The 18550-nt window shown below is 48.0% G+C and overlaps 1 protein-coding gene across 2 annotated transcripts in view; it reads right to left on the bottom strand.

The window, feature by feature from the left end:
* UBTD2 (ubiquitin domain containing 2) overlaps positions 1–17533 on the bottom strand; it is a 38342-nt gene extending 20809 nt beyond the window's left edge. For both annotated transcript variants that reach the window (XR_009278622.1, XM_058848464.1), the window contains exon 1: positions 17429–17533. Coding sequence is in view for 1 of the 2 variants with exons in the window: in XM_058848464.1 (XP_058704447.1) it covers positions 17429–17498 (70 nt within the window). In the remaining variant the exon portion in view is untranslated. The remainder of the gene's footprint in view (positions 1–17428) is intronic.
* Positions 17534–18550: the final 1017 nt, after the last annotated feature.

The raw sequence follows: 18550 nt of genomic DNA, 5'->3' as shown, positions 1-18550 counted from the left end.
TACTACCCAGAAAGTTTCTTTTAGTAATAGTCCCAAGGGCTCCTCTCCCCACAATCACCGAGCACTTCTCTACTTAATCAAATGAGTCCCATTTTAAATCCATTTTGCTCCAATTTCCTCATAAGGTACCTTGTAATTTGGCATCAATATCACACAGTTCATCCTAAACATTTTCTTTGAGTCGTTCTCTGGTGTAATCCTGAATTACAGCGGTGCTTGGAAGAGCCAGGACAAAGGAAAAGTGCAAAAACCCAGGGAAAACAGGGAGGGAGAAAGGGAAAATTCATTGCATTTAAGCAACAGACAATTTGAATTACATTAAGCAACATGGGCTTACACAATTTAAATTACATTAAATAGCATGGGCGTACCCAACAAGAGGAAAATGACAGAATTTTATCTGTTTATTGCTAATTTTCAGCAATTTTCTTCTTCAGTGGTTACATTCTTCCAAGGCAAGAAGAAGATTTTGGAACAGAAGTGGCACTGGACAGTGGCAAAGACTTAAAAGTGAAATATTAAGACAATTAGGTTTTCCTAACAAGGAAATGAATTAACATTTCTAAGGAGCCTGTGTGAACTTTCCAAATAAATCCAGACAGAAAGATAATGCTTGAAACTAAGTCAAGTTTTATGTTTTTTTTTTTTATGAGGGTAAAATGAACACTATTTCCCTGATAGAAATTTGAGTTCTATCTTGAAATAGTTGTGTACTAAAACACCAGGCTGCAGACTCAAAGCAATATTACAGAAGTGTAGGAAAAGGTATTAATTTTAAACCAAGTAACAAACTGTGAAGCTTTTTGGAGCAGCAAACCCAGCAGAGACACAAGAAATAAACGCTCCAGCCAACCCTGAGCAATTTCCCCTTTCTCCCACCTGAAAGGAGGTAAAGAAAGGTAGAAAATAAAAATAAAAATAATAAAAAAAATCAGATGGAGAGGGGGGAAAAAGCAGCAGGGCCATCAGGCTGAGCAGCATTTCAAGGCAGGCTGGTGCTGGTGCTAAATGATGGATGTGGTGCCCCTGGGGACACAGGGGACAATCAGTCACTGCTGCCACCCCAGTGCTGGCCAGGGAATCCTTCCTCAGTTCTTACCCAAAAACTGCTCAGAAGAGGCTGCAGGGAGTAAAATTCAAGTTCCTCTGAGAATTCCAGGCAGCTCTGGACAAGTCCTTCGTGCACAGCTTATCCCTCCCTGCCTCTGCCTACACATTAAACCTTCCCTGAGTCAATCCAGGGGCTTCCCAGCATGGGAAATAAAACATGAGAGGATGAGGGTGGATGAATGAGCTGGACAAAGAGAAAAAGTGACACTAATTACCAGCTATTCCACTGTATTTTCCATTTCTCCCATCCTTTTCAGCAGAAGCTGCAGAAGAAATCAGGAGATTTCCGGGCAGCTCATCACTCCCTGGTGTTGCAGTAAGAAATAAAAGCTTCAGCTTTTGAAATCTGCTCCCTTGGTGGTATTCCAGATCCAGAGACCCCAGCTCATCCCAGCTCATCCCAGCACAGGCAGGATCTGCTCAGGGACCTGGGATATCCTGAACACCCCGGGAACTGGAACCAGGTCACTCTGTCTGATGGCAGGGGGCATTCCCAGCCCACAGCCAGCTGGCAAGGGCTGAATTTAAACTGGAAATTAGGAATAAATTCTTCCCTGGGAGGGTGGGAGGCCCTGGCACAGGTACCCAGAGAAGCCATGGCTGTTCCTGGATCCCTGGAAGTGCCCAAATCCAGGCTGGACAGGGCTTGGAGCAGCCTGGGACAGTGGAAGGTGTTCCTGCCCTGAACAAGATGATTTTAAGGTCTCTTCCAACCCAAACCATTCTTTGTTTCTATGACTATTACTTTCTGGGTACTCCCAAATCCTGCCAGCCCACCCAGCCTCCTGCAGAGGACTCTCAATCATCTTGATTAAGCTCACCATACAACAGCTCCTCTGGACAGAGAAAAATGTCTCAGGGAGGGTAAAACCTTTGTGGAGTCACCACATGGGCAGTGGCTGGGTCAGGGGGTGAGCAGGGATGAGGAAGGAAAGCTGAGCACAGGCCAGGGGATGTCCATCTGTCTCTTATTTCCCAGCACAGGAACCCTGGAGCCCCAAACCCAGCTTGGCCAGGCAGCAGCTCCAAGAGCAGGAGCTGTAAAACCCAGCTCAGAATCAGCCCCAACCTCCCAGGGAAGCTCCCAGTGGTGGAAGAGCTCCGGGGGACAGACATTATCAACACAATTACCTGTCAGCACAGGAATTCCAACTGCTCCTATCAATGGCAGATGGATTTCCAGCACAGGATAAAGATTTACCCATTCCCCCAGTGCAAGCACCGAGACCCTCAATCTGCACCATCCACAGTGCACAACTGGCCTGTCTGAAAATCTATCACAAGAACCATTAGAGAAGCTGTCAGCAGCATGAAAAATCTTCTTTTTGAGCCCAGAGCACACGCTTGTTGTGACTTTTGCAGCGTGTGGCTTAAGCTGCAGCTCAATTCCAGCTGAGGGCTTGGCACCAGGGCAGCAGAGCAGAGGGAATGCAGGGGGAGCCTCTCTGCAAGGGAAAAAAACCCACCCCAGCTCTTTCTGTATCTCAGCATGAGGACAAGTCAGCAACTTCACTTTTAAAGCACTGAAAGGCTTTTGTGTCTCGCTGTCCCTTCACAGGGAAACTTTAGACACATCAGATAGAAGAGGAAAGGATGAGTTCCTGACTGGACAAGCTGTGCTGGGGCACTGCTGGGACAGGGCACTGCCTGCTGCTCCAGGATTTCACACCAGGAAACATCCAGCTGCAAATCAACAGCTCAGAGAAATCCCCTTCCTCCTCCAGAATGTTCTCCCTCTGACCTCTGTATAACAAGCAGCTGCATGAGCTGCTAAGAAAAGTGATTTCAAGTTCACAGCATCAGTGAGGCTGGAAAAGCCCTCCAAGATCACCAAGCCCAAGTTGTGCCCAATGATCACCTTGTCACCAGTCCAGAGCCCTGAGTGCCACATCCCCACCTTCCCTGGACACCTCCAGGGAAACTGAGCAGCACCAAAAATCCCCCAAGTGCTTCCCCACACACACTGAGAGCAGAGTTCTGGGGGCTTTGAGCAAGGCCAAAGCGAGGTTTGGCTCAGCAGGGTTTAAAACAAAGCCTGGCTTTGCTGGTGGCCTGAGAGCCACACGAGGCCACCAGGAACTCTGAGCTGGGCAAGTGACACAGGACCAGCTGTTGGACATCTGGGCTGTGTTTAACACACCACAAGCGCTTCCAGCATTGGCAAAATTTTCATGGGGGAAAAGGAAAAAAAAAGAAAAAAAATAATCAAAGGCAGCTTCATCTTTCACCCTGCTAGAATGACAAAAAATATTTGGCTGATGATTTCCTTCAAACCCTGATGAGGTGTGAGGATGCTGAAAGCCAGCCAGGACACCCTGCTCTGGAGAGGGTGTTCAAACGTGGGGCTGAACCTTCTGCATGATGCCACCAGGGAATTCCTTTTATTATAACAAACCCAGACTTCATAAAGTCATTGGGTGGTTTGGGTTTGAAGGGATCTTAAAATTCATCCAGTCCCAGCCTTTGCCATGGGCAGTTTTCACTATCCCAGGGTGCTCCAAGCCCCAACCTTGGACATTTCCAGGGATGGGGCAGCCACAGCTTCTCTGGGAAATCCATTCCAGAGCCTCCTCACCCTCTGAGGGAAGAATTCCTTCCCAATATCCCATCTCATAGTGTGAACCCATTCCCCTTGTCCTGTCACTCCAGGCTCTGGTCAAATTCCCTCTCCATCTCTCTCAGGTAAAACTGCTCAGGAGCTGGCAGAGTGTTCAGAGCCCACCTCAGCACAGCATTTATTTGGCTTTGCTGCATTAAACCCTTCCAGCAAACCCTGAAATCTGGGTAATTTAAGGTATAATGCTCAGGACAGATGGCCAAGCCCATGTTCCCAAGGATTTTTTGGCTGAACATGCCACGCTTGCCATGTCACTGCTGCCAGCACAGCAGTCACAAATTCCAGGAGGGAACGACCAAAAAAAAGCCTCCAAGTTGGTGGCTGATTTTACAATGACCAATGATTAAATTAGCTTAGTTAAAGGATCTAACACCATGTCTTGAATTTATTCCAGTGTCACAGTTATTGGCAGGGATAAAGTTTCACATGAGCCAATTAACTAAATGCACTATTACTGTATCTCAGCTGCTTAAGCTCATCAGTTAATTAAGAGCTCAGTGTAAGCTGAAAATAGGAATCTTACCTGACACACATCCCAAACATACATTATCTTAATGATTTAATTTTACACTTCCATATTACGTTCCTCAGGTGCCTGAGGAAAACTGAAAGGCGATTGCTTGGTTTAAAGAGAAAGAGAAAGCAAAAGTCACATAAACATTTACAGGTTTCATCCAGGAAATTGGATCTCTCAGAACGATACTTGCTGCTTTATTCAGCCCTATTTTACAAGGTAGTTTTTCATGGTAAAGTTAATATTTCACATTCAGTTTTGAAACTCAGCTCCTCTCTTTTCAGTCATCCCCCAGGAAGCTCCAACACCCACACTGGATAAAGCTCAACAGCTGGAATTTGGTGTAGAACACACGACCAACCTCTCAGCCATAAGGGATTCCTACCCTTCAAGTGCACATTTTGTTAAGAAATCCACATTTATCCCCGAGTTAGAGAGAAGTAATAACAGATAAGGACATCAGTGGATTGCTCAGATAATTAGAAAGCAATCTAAGCTAAAATGAAAATCGTGCAAGCCTTTGTTGTAACTTGTATAAATACCTGGATGTCTTGTGCATCCAGGAGGGGAAAAAAAAAACCCCTAAACCAATCCAATCCTGTAAATGGGAGCACATCAACAAAAACAGCCTTAAAACTCCATCCTTTCAAGGCCTTGTGGATGTACTTGGGGAAAAAATAGCCTCAAGGATTATTGATGTAAGCAGAGAGCGTTTGGGTTGGAAGGGACCTTGTGGGACATCTGGTGCCACCTCTGCCGTGAGCAAGGACACTGCCACCGCCCCAGGTGGCTCCAAGCTGCCCTTGGACACTGCCAGGGATCCAGGGACAGCCACAGCCTCTCTGAGCACCCCGTGCCACTGAATCCAACCCCAAAATGCCCCAAATTAGGAACTTTTTTTGTTCCAAGCATAGCCAGCAACTTCGGCTGCTCTCCGTCAGCTGGAGGGAGCTTGGAGGAAGCACAGGGAACTGCCCTCTTCATTTAAATTGCTGAAATGAAGCGAGATTAAAGCAGGCAGAGCCTTTCCACCTTTAGCAAATTAATCTGATCTCTTTCTGAAGTCCCTGAGCACACGAGGCTTTAGCTCTATTAATGGCCTGGGTGATGCTCAGTGCTTCCAACGGGCACAGCAGCCCTTAAGTAACTTCCTTTCAAAGGCAGGGATGGCAGAATTTGATTGAAAACGCATTTAATTCTGCTCAGCTCGGGGCAGGCTCAGAACTGGCAGCACAGTGACGATGCTGGCAATGCTCTCAACTGTTACAAACCCAGCAAGAGCTGAAGCAGGGCTTGGCTGTGGGCTGTGCTTGTCTTTTCTAAAGAGGTGCTCACCGTGATGCTCAAGGAACTCGTTTCTCCTGTGGCATCCTCTGCAAGGCAAAAGCTGAGCTCTTTTCTCAGGACAGATGCACTTTTCCTGCTTCTCCCCATAATTTAAGACATAATTGATGTAATAACAGATTAAATAAGTGTGTGAAGATGCTGGGATTTAAAATGTCTGCAAGGAAAGTTTTGAGTTCAAGCACAACTCTCCATCATTAGACAGAGCCTCTTTTCAACCCTGCTCCCCTTTCTGCAAGGGAAAATAGTTTCAAATGGAAGGGTGAGACTGGTAATGAGAATGCATTATTAAAAAGAGATTCTTATTTCAGCCATCTGAAAACAAGAGCCCACCTCTCCCAGGGCTTTTCAGGGCAGGTGTGATGGTTTGGTTCAGGGAAAGGAACTCCTGAAAGCGTTGGGGAAATCAAACCCCAACATCCAAAGCTGCTGATTTAACTGCAGCAGTTAAAAGAATTCATAAGAATGGCTGGATGCAAGTCCATGGCAAATTCACTAATTACTGTGCTCTAATGAGCAAACCATGCCCAGGAAGTGCTGATTCCACAGCTCTGAACAAAAGCATCTCAAAGCCCAGAGCAGCAGAACTGGGGCCACTTTCAGACCTGTGGAAAAGCTGAGGATGAGCAGGAGAAAAATGAATTTAAACAATGTTCCCATCTGAGCAGCATCCACACAGCTCCCCCCTTCACAGGGGCCCGTTATTAGCATCAAAACTGCCTTTAACACACAATAATCTCTGCTGAAATACCTTGATAGAAAAACGTTCTGTGAGAAAAAGGGCTCCTAATTTATTAACCTACAGCAGAAACCAGCAAAAGTTGGGAAAACACAAAGAATAGAAACGGGTGCAGATCCCTAAACCTGAATTGCATGGCAAGAGTCCCCTCAGCTGGAAAAAATCCCCTGATTAATTTATAATAACGAAAGGAGACATGTGAAAGAGGGAAGGGTGAATGCAGTGAGCAGAGAGAAATGCACTTTATCAATGGGAGATGAATTCAGCCTGGAAATTTGGCAGGCAAAGCAATCAGATAGCGACAGAATCCTTGAGCAGGCAAACCTGGAAAGAGTTTCAAGACAAGATTAGATCAGTTGGTAGAATTTCTAAGACAGAATATTCTGTTTGACACAGCACTGAAGCAGAAATACAGAAGCCTTTGGCATCTTGGACGTTGCAGAACTTTGTTCTAAGCTGAATTGTCACTATTTAATAAACTGGATTTTAGCAGGCTCGATCATCAGCAGCTCAGCATCCCTCTGGACAGAGCTGCCAAGAAATGCTTCCTCCCCCAGCCCTAAATATCTACAATATTTTCCTAACTAATGTGAGCTCAATGCAAATGATTAACTCTTGGCAATAAGTTTCCCAGCACAATAAGATAAAATGCTAATGTGGCTCCTTCCCCAGTCCTGCAGCACACCAACCATCAGGAAAAACATGATCAGAGTCAGAAAGAACTGCAGTTGCATTCCTAAGATCAAACACCTCCTTTGGGATGGATAAAGCAGAAAAAATTAAAATTCCATAAAGGAACCTGTTGATTTCCCAAAGCAATATTGTGAAGAAGTTGTGGCAAGCATCAATTTAAATAAGTTTACTTTAAAACTCTTGAGGAAATTTGCTCCCTGAGAACTGATCGTGACTGACCCTGGGATGGATGAAGGCTGGGATTGAGGAGTGTTTGGAGCCCACCCATTCCTGTCATGTTCAAGATAAAAAAGGAGAAATTTGGGTTCCTGTTTAAGTGGGTGATTGTGTTTTCCTCACTGCTGAGCACCAACACTCCAAAACCCAGCAGATTATTTCAATTTTCCAGCTAAAATGTCAATTTTCAAGCTGCCAGTGATAATTTAATCAAAAGCCACAACTTTTCCTCCTCAATTGAAACCTAATTCCTACAACACCAATATTTAGGAGAATTAGAGAGGGCACAAAACTAAAACACCTCTAACAGCAGCTGAGAAGAACCTGTAATATTTTCTAAAGATTTGTGTTATTCATAACAAAAACCCCAAATACAATTCAAGTATTTTTAGAGGTTTACAGAAAATAATCTCAGTCTCCACTCAATTACAAAGTCTCTATTAAGAGGCAGAGCTCAAGAACTAAAAGCTTATTTACAAGTGAAGGATTTTTATTCTGGTACTGCCTTGTAACACCAAACCACAACAGCCACGCTCGCTTGTTCTGACAATGCTGCTGCTCCTTTTTTATTCCCAGCCGCCAGACTAAAATCTTGTATTCCCTGTTCTATTTTGCAGGAGTTTCAGATAAAGCCAAACCCGTGCCTGTGCTATTTTTGGAGCTATTTTGGTGCTGTATTATAAGGAGAGCCCTGGATACACACAAGGAATGTGATTTGTTGGGATGCAGGAAGGCAGGGAAAAAAGGGATTTTGCTGGGGCCATCCAATCTGTGACTGACTGGAAGTGTGTGACTTCAGTCAAGCAATAATCATGTGGTTTTCTGTTGAAATTCGAGCTTTTTTGGCACCAGAACTACTTTTAGATCTGGATAAACACACAATGGAGATCTGTGGATGTGAAAAACACACAAAAGAGTGAGAACCCATCTCAAATGAGCATTTAAACCTGTCTCAGGATAATATCCAATATTGATCAGCACTTCACAGAAGGTATTTTTGTTCTAAAAGAACTCATATTTATAGCAACCCATGTGCTTTTCACGAACTCATGTGGGCACAGAGCAAAAAAAAAAACCACAAAAAAAAAATAAATCAGTCTGCTACGTGTTTCACCGAGCCAAGTCATCAACATGCATCTCACAAGTGAAATCTAACTCTTCAAAAAAATAAAATTTAAATAGCTCAGTGACAGCTTTCCTGTTCCTCAGCCCTCCCAGTGCTCCCCCTCAGCTGGGAGCTGTGATTTCCCACCTGTTTCAAAAGCAACTTTGGTCATTTCAGGCACTGGGAGGATGGAAATGCCCAGGGAAAGGGAGACATTGGCTCATCCTCAGCCATCAGGGCACTGGAAAATCTGGGAATGCTGCTCCTTGGCACTGGGAAGCAAATACATCCCATCCACCAGGGAAAATACATCCAAACCTTTGGATAACCATGCTGCTGTCCATGCTCTGCTTCCCAAAAGCCCTTCCCAGCTGCTCCTTCCCTGGCTCACAGCCAGCTCTGCTGGGTACCAATGGGATTTGAACCTTTATCGGGATTTTGAGAGAGCTGGGACCACTTCAGGATGTTTTAAAGCATGATTTATTATCCTCCTTCCACGGTCTCATGAAGGCCTGAGAGTGCCTTCACCTTGTTCACCAGATGTTCTTAGCCAGGGGTCACAAGACCACAGGTTACAAGAACTTTTAAAGATTAATTAACCGATAAACTAATGCCACAAAAGAATGTTTCTGCTTCCACACCAATAGTTAATTATTTTGTTTTATACGTCTTTACTGCAGCACAGACTTCCTTAGCCAATCATACAATGACACACAGAACTACTTGTTATGCCTTTAACTTTACTCTTATAATTACTTCTATATCTTAACCTTAAAACTTCCTCCAACCTAATTTAATGTCTATTTAAACTCACATTCTTACTTATGATACTAAGTCTGGGAGTTTTCTCCAAGGCCTCAAACCAAACCCTGTGTCTGTGTCTATATCCAAGCTTGCATTTACAAGATTTTGAGACCTTTCTGTGCTTGGAATTCCCACATACCCGCACTAAAAAAATATCTAAAATTGCATGTTTGAAGATTTGAGTGTCCCCTTCCCACTCAGAGGGACAGGGATGCAGTGCAAGGACTCATTTGGAAGCTCAATATCCTGCATTAAAAACATTCTTTTGACATACCCTGCACCTGAGATGGAGAAAAGCCCAGCCAAGCCCAGTCTGGAGGCACAAACCCAGCACGTGTGGCACGGGCAGTGCTCGCTGACAGCTTTTCCTGGAATTGCTTTGTGCAGCCAGAGCACTGGAATTTACAATTTTTCCTTAAATTCTCCAGCCAGCCATTATCCTGTGCTTGCTGATGCTCTGCTGCCACAGCAGCATGGGGCCAAAAAAATCCCAATTGGCAGAGAGGAGAAAATGGCATTTGGCAGCTGCAGGTACCCTCTGCTATTTTGTAGGTGCTCTTTTAGAAAGAGTCTGTATTTACCCACACAGGCAGGAAATCACAGGAGATGAGCGTTCTGTGGCAGGGAAATAAAGCAACAAAGTAAATGCCAGGGAGAGATTCTTCTGCTGAATCCACAGTGCCCTTCATCACAGCATGGGAGCAGAGATGGAGCTTCATGACTGAATTTTAAAAATAGAAAGGTAACAAGCTTCCAATCCCAAAGTGCTGTGCTCTGCTTCCGATGCCATTTCAGGCCCTGGGAGTGCTCTCAAAGAGCACAAAGATCCTCTGGGAAAAGGTGAAAAATGCCTCCCTCCATAATCTGTTGTCTGAACTAAGAGAATTATTTATAGTCGCTACATTTATTATACATTATTGTAAACTGGAAGCTGTTACGAGCTATAAAATGTTTATCATTTCAAGGGGATGAAAAGTAATTTGTTTATAGAAAAGTGGGGGGAAGGCTAGGCTCAATAGATATGTTTTAAGAGTAAACTTTCCCTGTTAAACATGTGCAGAGCTACCATGCAATCCCCAGCTCTGTGTGACACATTTTTCCCATTTTAGCCTCCAATCTTTTCCCCCTGGGCACTACCTGTTCTCGCTGCAAACCACTGAAGCATTTTTCACTACCATTTGTGAAGTGTCTCTGCTTTCATGGCTGAGAATGTGGGGGGAAAAAAACCACATGACAGATCATGCAGAAACTCCCCAAATCCCCTCCCTTCCACCTGATCTGCAGCACAAGGATGTCTTTATACACACAGAGATAGGCACATACAAAATCCTCCAGCACATCTGAAATTCTCCAGAAGGGAAAAAAAAAAAAAATCAGAGCTTCAGAGCTGTGCCCATCTCCTCCCACAAATGGCTTTCAAGCAGGGCTTTGAATTTTCCTTTTTAAATCCTGTTCACTGAGGAGAGGGGGAGATGGGCAGGGAAAAGGACACTGAGAAAAGGCTGAAGGGAGGAGCTGCTAAAACTGCTCTGATCCACAATCCCAGCAGCGTTTTTGCTTTGGGAAGAAAGATTTCCAAATGTTTCCCATCAGGCCTGAGAGGTCAACTGGATGTGGAGCAGCTCCTGCAAATTGATAGCGCCCAATAATTGTTCCTGCATTTATTACCTGCACTGCCCTTGCATCTCCCAGTGCTGGGAAGCCTCAGAATGAGACTGATGGCATTTTAAATATTCAGGATTTAAGACAATTTTTAATTTACTAATAGAACAAAACCACTTTCTGCAGTTTGCTGTGCCCCATCTTTTGTCACTTGCATTAATCTGAGGGTGCCAGGGCCAGCACGAGGCAGCAAATGCAAAATTCAGGTTCCAGTTGAAGCTTAAATAAAGCACAGGAGACATTTTCCCTGCACACAGGTCAAACAGTGCAGGATCAGCTGACATCCTGTGCTGGAGGTGTTTTCCACATCCACATCCACATTCCTGCTGCTTTGGGATGCTGCAGGATGCTTTGGATCCATCAGCTCTTCTGCTAACTCAGTCTGCAACACTGAATTATTCTGCAAACACAATCCCCACGGCAGGGGAAACCTTTTTGTTTTCTTAAAAAACAGGGAAAAAAAACAACCAAACAAAAAAATCCCTAACAAAACTGACAGTTCATTTATTTCCTAAGTAGCAGAACATTTCTGCTTTGTCAACTCTAAATTGCCAGACAACACAGAAGCAGCAGATGAAACTGTAACTGAAAAACCTCAGAGTGCAAGAAAAGTGTTTTATTCTACAGTCAGGAACCGGGTACTGATCCCAGCTTTTTTATTCCCCCACAGAACAGCCTTTCCCTCCCGATTTTGGGTGATTGAACCTCAGCACTCTCATAATGAGTTTTGCAAAAGAAGGAGGAGTTCTCTAGAGTTTCCAGTAAATCCCACAAACCTCCCCAAGCTCCACCCAAAACACCTGCAGAGGTGGGAAAGGTGAAGGTGAACCAAAGGATCATCCCTGGCTGGATATTCCATAGCCAGGAGATGCCCCATGGACACTTCCCTGCTCCATCCTGGATGCTGGATTCCTCCCCCCAAAAAATCTTGCACTTTCTTCTACAAACCATAAATGATTTGGGGAAAAATACCCCACAAAATTAAAAAAAAAAGGATTAAGAGATAAAACCCAAAGGAAATATTTGCAGCAAAGGAGGTGGAATTTAAAGGGGCTGAAAGCCAAGGTGGCAAATTGAAAATAATTTGTTTAAAAATGTATCAGACATTTCTACACAGTGTCTATCTAGAAAAGAGGATGAAGGTGATTGTGACATCACACCCTAAATTATAAAGAGGAGTTACATTCCCTTCTCAATCACGGTCATTTGGTCCTGAACTTTCCAGACCTTTCTATTCTTTCTTTTTTAGAGGCAACCAAAGCAATTAAGGCCAACTTAATCCTTCTTTGTACCTGCAAGAAGACTCACAGGAATTTGCAACTTAACTGCAAGGCAAATCTGTATTTCAGGCTTCAACTGTATTATAATTTGTGACTCATAAATTATATTATTCAACATTCACATGAAAAATAATAGCTATCATATTACTTGCTGCAATGAGAGTGGATGGCTGCTTTGTAGAGTTTATTCAAACTGGCAACTAATAATATTTTCCATTTATCAAAAATCTCCAAAGCACAATGACTGTTCAATTTATTGTATTTAATATTCAGTGAAGGAGGATGTTGTCGTTTTCAACACTGCAATCCCAAACAAGAGAAATTAAAATAAATCACTTCATCTAGAAGCCAAACAAACAATTACATGGAGGAACCAGCCAAAAAGGAAACCAAACAGCTTCGTTTGCCAGCCCTTATTAACAGCAAAAATAACACTTTATTTGGGATTCTGAGAGCTCCTTGTTATCACCTGGAAAACAAAACCAAGTCTCCAAGTTTACAAATGAAAAGTGTCACAGCAGCAGAGCGACATGCCAGGAGGAGATGAATTATCAGAGGTTGTCAGCACCAATTCCCAGATCCTAATAATCTCCAGGAGGCTGTGGGTGCCCAGCCCTCAGGAAATAAGAATTATTAAAGACCACTTTTATTCCAAAGCCGTGATAAAACCCACATAAAACTCTTGTGGAAAGCACACATTCATTTATATTGAAAAAGACTTTTAGGATCATGGTTAACCCAGCATTGCCACCTCTAAACCACGTCACGAGTGCTCCATCTACACATCCTGGAAATACACCCAGGCATGGAGCAGGAAGGATCTGGAGCAAATTTCAGAGCCATAATAAGCTTTTTTGATTATTCCATTTTAAAAAACCCCAAGAAAACCAAAACAAACCATACAGAACACCCCACAGTAGGACCCAACAGCAAAGCCAGCTCTGATTTATGAATATTTTTGCCAGCTCTGTATTCCAGACCAGCAAGAACTACCTGAAATCCAAAGGTGTCTCTTTCAGATGGCAGTGGAAGCCCAGCTAGGTGCTGTATAAAAACCATCACAGCCTGCACCCAACACCTCCAACCCACTGAAAAATCCCTCTGGGAGACTCTTTGTGCACTCCAGTACAAAAGGGAGCCACCAAATGCTCTTAAGTGCTCAGTCATGAGCTACCCGTGGCAGCCTGGCTGTATTAGTGCAATTGTGAGCAACAAATCTCACTGCTTAATATGCAAATTCCCCTGGTCAGTCTTGCAGAGAAGCACCATGAAAGCAGTTATTGTGACTTCCAATTAGCCATGTGATACGCAGCCCTGCACAGCACTCAAGGAAAATATTTAAGGAACTGTTGTCCAGTTGCTGAGAGCAGAGGTGGAGGACAATATTTGCTTTTCTCTGAGTTTATGAAGCTCCAGCGCTGCATCAAACTCCACAGGAGGAGTTGATAGTTTGAATAATCTCCCATGCTGGCAGCTCTGTTTCCACTTGGCCCTGCTCTGGCTGCTGGGTGATGGGGGCAGCAGGAAAGAAGACAAATTTCAAACAGAATCAGCATCTTTGCTCCCAAGGAAGGGCGATAAGAACTGCAGCAGGCAGGCGAGCATCGTGTCAAGGAGAGCTCAGCAGCAATCAGACAGCTGCAGCCAAAAGCCTTAATCTGGGATGACTTGTGCTTCCAGCCCCTGTGCTCCCTGCTTTTCCCTCATTCCACACCAGGAACTGTCTCACTGAACTTCACCAGGTTGGACAAAGTGATATGCAACTTCTGAGAGGGGTGAGAGTTTGGCATGAGAGAATGAACAAGTTCCTCCTTCTCGCTGCTGCCCTCGGAAAAGAGAAACTGAGGAAAGACCTGCCCATGGGGATGGGAGCTGGCACAGCCCTCCTGGGTTTGCTCAACACCTGATGTACAGGCACAAGGGCAGAGGTTTCCAGCCCAAACTCCAAGCCCAGAGCTCTTCCAAAAGCACAGGTGAGGAGCTGGCAGCCTGGGAAGTGGCTGCAGAACAGTTAATTCTCCCCTGGTCTCAGTCCTGCAGGAACTCGGGCACCTCTGGAACAGATGTAGTGCTGGGCTCCCAAAACCTTGAACCATCAGGTGGGAAACAGCTGAGCTAAAGGGATGAGCTGGGGAAAACCTGTCTATAAACCAGTTAATGATGTCCTTTAAGGACTCCCCAATAAATCCACCCGCCACCGTTTGGTTCTGCTGGGAGACAACACACCGAGCATCGAGACAGGAACTTCTCCTGTCTGTGCCAAACAATGTCCTGGTGAAATGAAAACTTGCTAAAAAGAGCAGTGCTAATGAAACAGCTGGTACCAATCTGCAAAGCCCATCTCATTTCCAGCCTGATGGGCAGAGCAGCATCTGTTAAATTCTTGGTGAGGAACAGCCTCCTCCTGCTCCGGTCACTGGGCAATAAGCTGGGCTTTGATTAGCTCCATCTCACGCTTGCACACACACCTGAGGATCCACAGCAGCTCTCCTGACACACACACAGGCATCCTGACCTTGAAAAATGCCCAGAGTTAAGAGACAAAGGAAGCACACGTGGCCAGGACATGCCGTCAGCTCTGCCAAGCTGCACACGAGTAACGGGAAGCGCCGGCCGTGGACAAAAACACTGAGGAGAATACAGGGATGTGACAAATCCTCCTCTCGACTCCAATAACACAATTGAGCACGATTCTGCCACTCCCCACTGCCCTGGAATAAATTGAAACTGGAATGAATCAGACTTGAGAGCTGGCTCCCACTTTCACCCAGCACTGCTGTCTAATCAAGCTCTCGAACGCTCGCAATTCTCCGGGAAACTTTTCCATTCTGGGGAAAAGACAAAGCCTCTCCAAAATAAGTCCATCACTGGCAAGTAAGAATCATCATGTTCCAAAACACCTTCCTAGGATTTCGAAATGTTCTGGCCCTGCTCACCGACAGCAATCTGAAAAGAGAATGTAGAGGGTTAGGTCACAACCCCTGAGCTGAGAGAAACGAGCCTCACTTGGGGAACAGGAAAAAGTCATCTCTCTGCACAGGTCTAAACTCCAAATCGTGTTCACTTGTGCTTCAGCTGCTTCATTAGCTGATGCCTCCAGACAGAAACTCCCTGGAGAGAGCAAGTCAGGTTTCACACTGGGTGAGGGCACACTGGCAGGATTTGTAAAGCTCCGAATCAGCGCAGGCTGGACTTTGACATCTGGGGAGTCGCGAGAAGAGGAGACTCGGAGCTTCTTCCAGCCTAACCTACCCCCCCTTTCCTCCTTCTGGAGATGCAGGAGCAGATCTGTAGCATTACACAACAGACTATTGCACACTGGAGCTGATTGTTTAAGACAGTCCTAAGAAGCTCATAATTCAAGTGAAATTTCAGCGCTTCTCACTTCAGCGAGACAACCTTAAGGAACATTACCCTGAGAGCATGAATCAACACGAGCCAGCTGACACGAATTTCACATCTCTTACATCTTGAAAGGCCAGCTGCTGTTGTAATGCACCAGGCACAATGGGTTGTTTAACCCCAGAGCAGCAGTGCCATGCCCTGGGAGCACCAGGCAGGGTCACAGACAGCCTGGATGGAGCCTGCCCACCTGGGATCTGTTTCACAATATCACCCAAACCCCCATCGTGTTCTTCTCCCATCTCATTCATTCCATAGCACAGGTGAGATAAGAGCAAGGAAATTAAACTGAGCCTATTTCTGTGGCATGATCTCACCTCATAACGCCAAAGCACATTTCAGGACAGGCACCAGTGGAGCTTTTAATGCTATTTCTTTTTGTGATTCCTGCTGTTCTGTTTCTTTGACTGGTCCATTCTGCTCAGCACTCCTGCAGGTTTTTACTGGTTGGTAAAGCTGCTTAGTACAGATGCATTTTAGGTAATCCACGTCTTCCCTTTTTACTAATAGAGTAAGGAATATTCATGCTACTCAAAGCTATAAAATTCCCTTTAGTGACACTGATGTGATTAAATCCACAGGAGGCTGTGGAGCCTCCCTCTCTGGAGGCATTCCAGACCCACCTGGATGTGTCCCTGTGTCACCTGCTCTGGATGGCCCTGCCTTGGCAGGGGGGTTGGACTGGATGATCTCCAGAGGTCACTGCCACCCCCAGCTACTCCAGGATTCTGTGAAATCCCACACAGTTCTCAGCAGCTGGAATTCTGCTATTTCCACGAACTCTGTCTGGCATTAATCAGCAGATGGTTGGTTCAGATACAACTCCAAGAGCTGCATATTTTTACATTACGGAATGACAGCAAAGTCACTGATAGGAAGAACACCCATCAGCTGGGCCATCCGAAATAAAACCAGACCGATAAATAACATTCTGTAAGTCCCAGGGGAAAACACAGACCTGGATCAGCAATTCTCCTCCTGAAATCAGTGGACCCTGCATGTGTGAGGACTACTTGTAAGTCAAGTGTCCTGTTGGCAGGCTGACTTTAAATGACTATAAAACACACACAGCTCAGCTGGAGAACATCAGGGATCCACAAACCTGAGAGCATGGGAAAAGCAAGCGTTCAGGCATTTAGCTGGAGAGAAACACGACGGTGAAAGGCTGCTGACACTGCAGCAGGGCTGGCACAAGGCTTTGCTCCCCAAGTCGGGGACACGAGCGACAGAGACCACGCTGCTCCAGCATCTCCAGCCGCCGGGAATGGCTGGGGCTGGAGCAAAGCTCCTCTCTCGGCTGAAAAATAAACCCCGGCCCCGCAGCAGTGCCAGGACCTGAGCGAGCTGAGGAATCATCTTCCTCACACCACAAGGAGCGGAGCCCGAGGAAAACAAACTTCGGGCAGGCCCTTTCCCCAGCCTGGCTTTATTTCAGCAGCGGCCGCGTCTCTGAACCCCCCCAGCGCTGCCCGGCGAGACAGAGCCGACACCGCTCCCCGGTGAGACAGAGCCGACACCGCTCCCGGTACTGCCCAGAGACGGAACCCCGGGCAGAACCCCGGGAAGAACCCTGGGCAGAGCTCCCAGCAGAACCCCCGGGCAGAATCCCCGGGCAGAATCCCCGGCAGAGCTCCCGGGCAGAACCCCGGGCAGAACCCCCCGGCACAACCCCGGGCAGAGCCCTCAGCTCGCCGGGGCCGCGGTGCCGGGCCGGGGGCTGTGTCCGTGGGGCAGCGCCCGCCGAGCGCCACCGGCCCCGGCAAAGTTCGGGCGAATCCGCGGGAGAAGCCGGGGGCGAAGGCCGAGGACGATCCGGGGGATGATCCGGGGGATGATCCGGGGCAGCAGCCGGACGCGGCTCCCCCGCCCGCCGCAGGCCCCGGCCCGCAGCGCCCGCCCCGGGGTCCCCCCGCGGCGCCCCCGGCCCGGTACCGGCGCTCACCTCCGGTGCCGTCCGAGTTCTCGTTGAGGCTGCCCGAGGAGTCGTGGTGGGAGCCCACACACCCGCCCATGGGGCCCGCAGACCCGCCGCCGAGCCGCCCCCCGCCCCCCTCCCCTGCACCGAGCTCCGCCGCCGGCCGGGCAGGCGCGATGGCTCCGGAGCCGCCTCCCCGCTCCGCAACACCGCCCCCGGGGCGCGGCCTGGGCCCGGCACCGCCCGGACCCGGCACCGGCACCGCCTCCGCCTGGGACCGCCCGGACCCGGCACCGGCACCGCCTCCGCCCGGGACCGCCCGGACCCGGCACCGGCACCGCCTCCGCTTGGGACCGGCACCGGCACCGGCACCGCCTCCGCCCGGGACCGCCCGGCACCGGCACCGGCACCGCCTCCGCTTGGGACCGGCACCGGCACCGCCTCCGCCTGGGACCGCCCGGACCCGGACCCGGCACCGCCTCCGCTTGGGACCGGCACCGGCACCGCCTCCGCTTGGGACCGGCACCGGCACTGGCACCGTCTCCGCCTCCGCCCGAGACCAGCACCGCCCGGACCCGGCACCGGATCCGCCTCCGCGTGGGACGGCCCGGCACCGGACCCGGCACCGAACCCGGACCCGGCACCGGACCCGGACCCGGACCCGGACCCGGCATCGCCTCCGCCCGGGACCGCCCCGGCTCCGGCACCGGCACCGCACCGATACCGGCACCGGGTCTGGGACCGCCCCAACATCGACACCAACACCGGGACCACCTGCGGCCCGCGGGACCGTCCCGGCACCGATACCGGCACAGGGACCGGCACAGGGACCGCCTCTGGTGCTCTCCCGACACCGACACCAGGACCGGGGCCAGCCCAGCACCGGTATCGGGATGCGGAGCCACCCCCGCGGGTGCCGGGCTGTGTTTATTGTTTATTACCGTGCAGCCCGCGGCTCCCCCGGGCTCTGCCCCATCCCCGAGGTGCTCCAGGATGGAGCTCCGAGCATCCCGGCCCAGGGAAAGATGTCCCTTCCCATGGAATAAGAGGATCCATCCCGACCCAAACCGTTCTGTGCTTCCACGATTTGTCTCTGCGCACAAAGAGAAAATCCAGACTCGGACAAATCCCTGCCCTGCTACCCAGCCA

Source organism: Poecile atricapillus, chromosome 13 (genome assembly GCF_030490865.1).
Source record: "Poecile atricapillus isolate bPoeAtr1 chromosome 13, bPoeAtr1.hap1, whole genome shotgun sequence".
In the NCBI taxonomy this organism is placed as follows: domain Eukaryota; kingdom Metazoa; phylum Chordata; class Aves; order Passeriformes; family Paridae; genus Poecile; species Poecile atricapillus.
The sequence above is the reverse complement of the archived record's forward strand: the minus strand, read 5'-3'. Positions and strand labels throughout refer to the sequence as shown.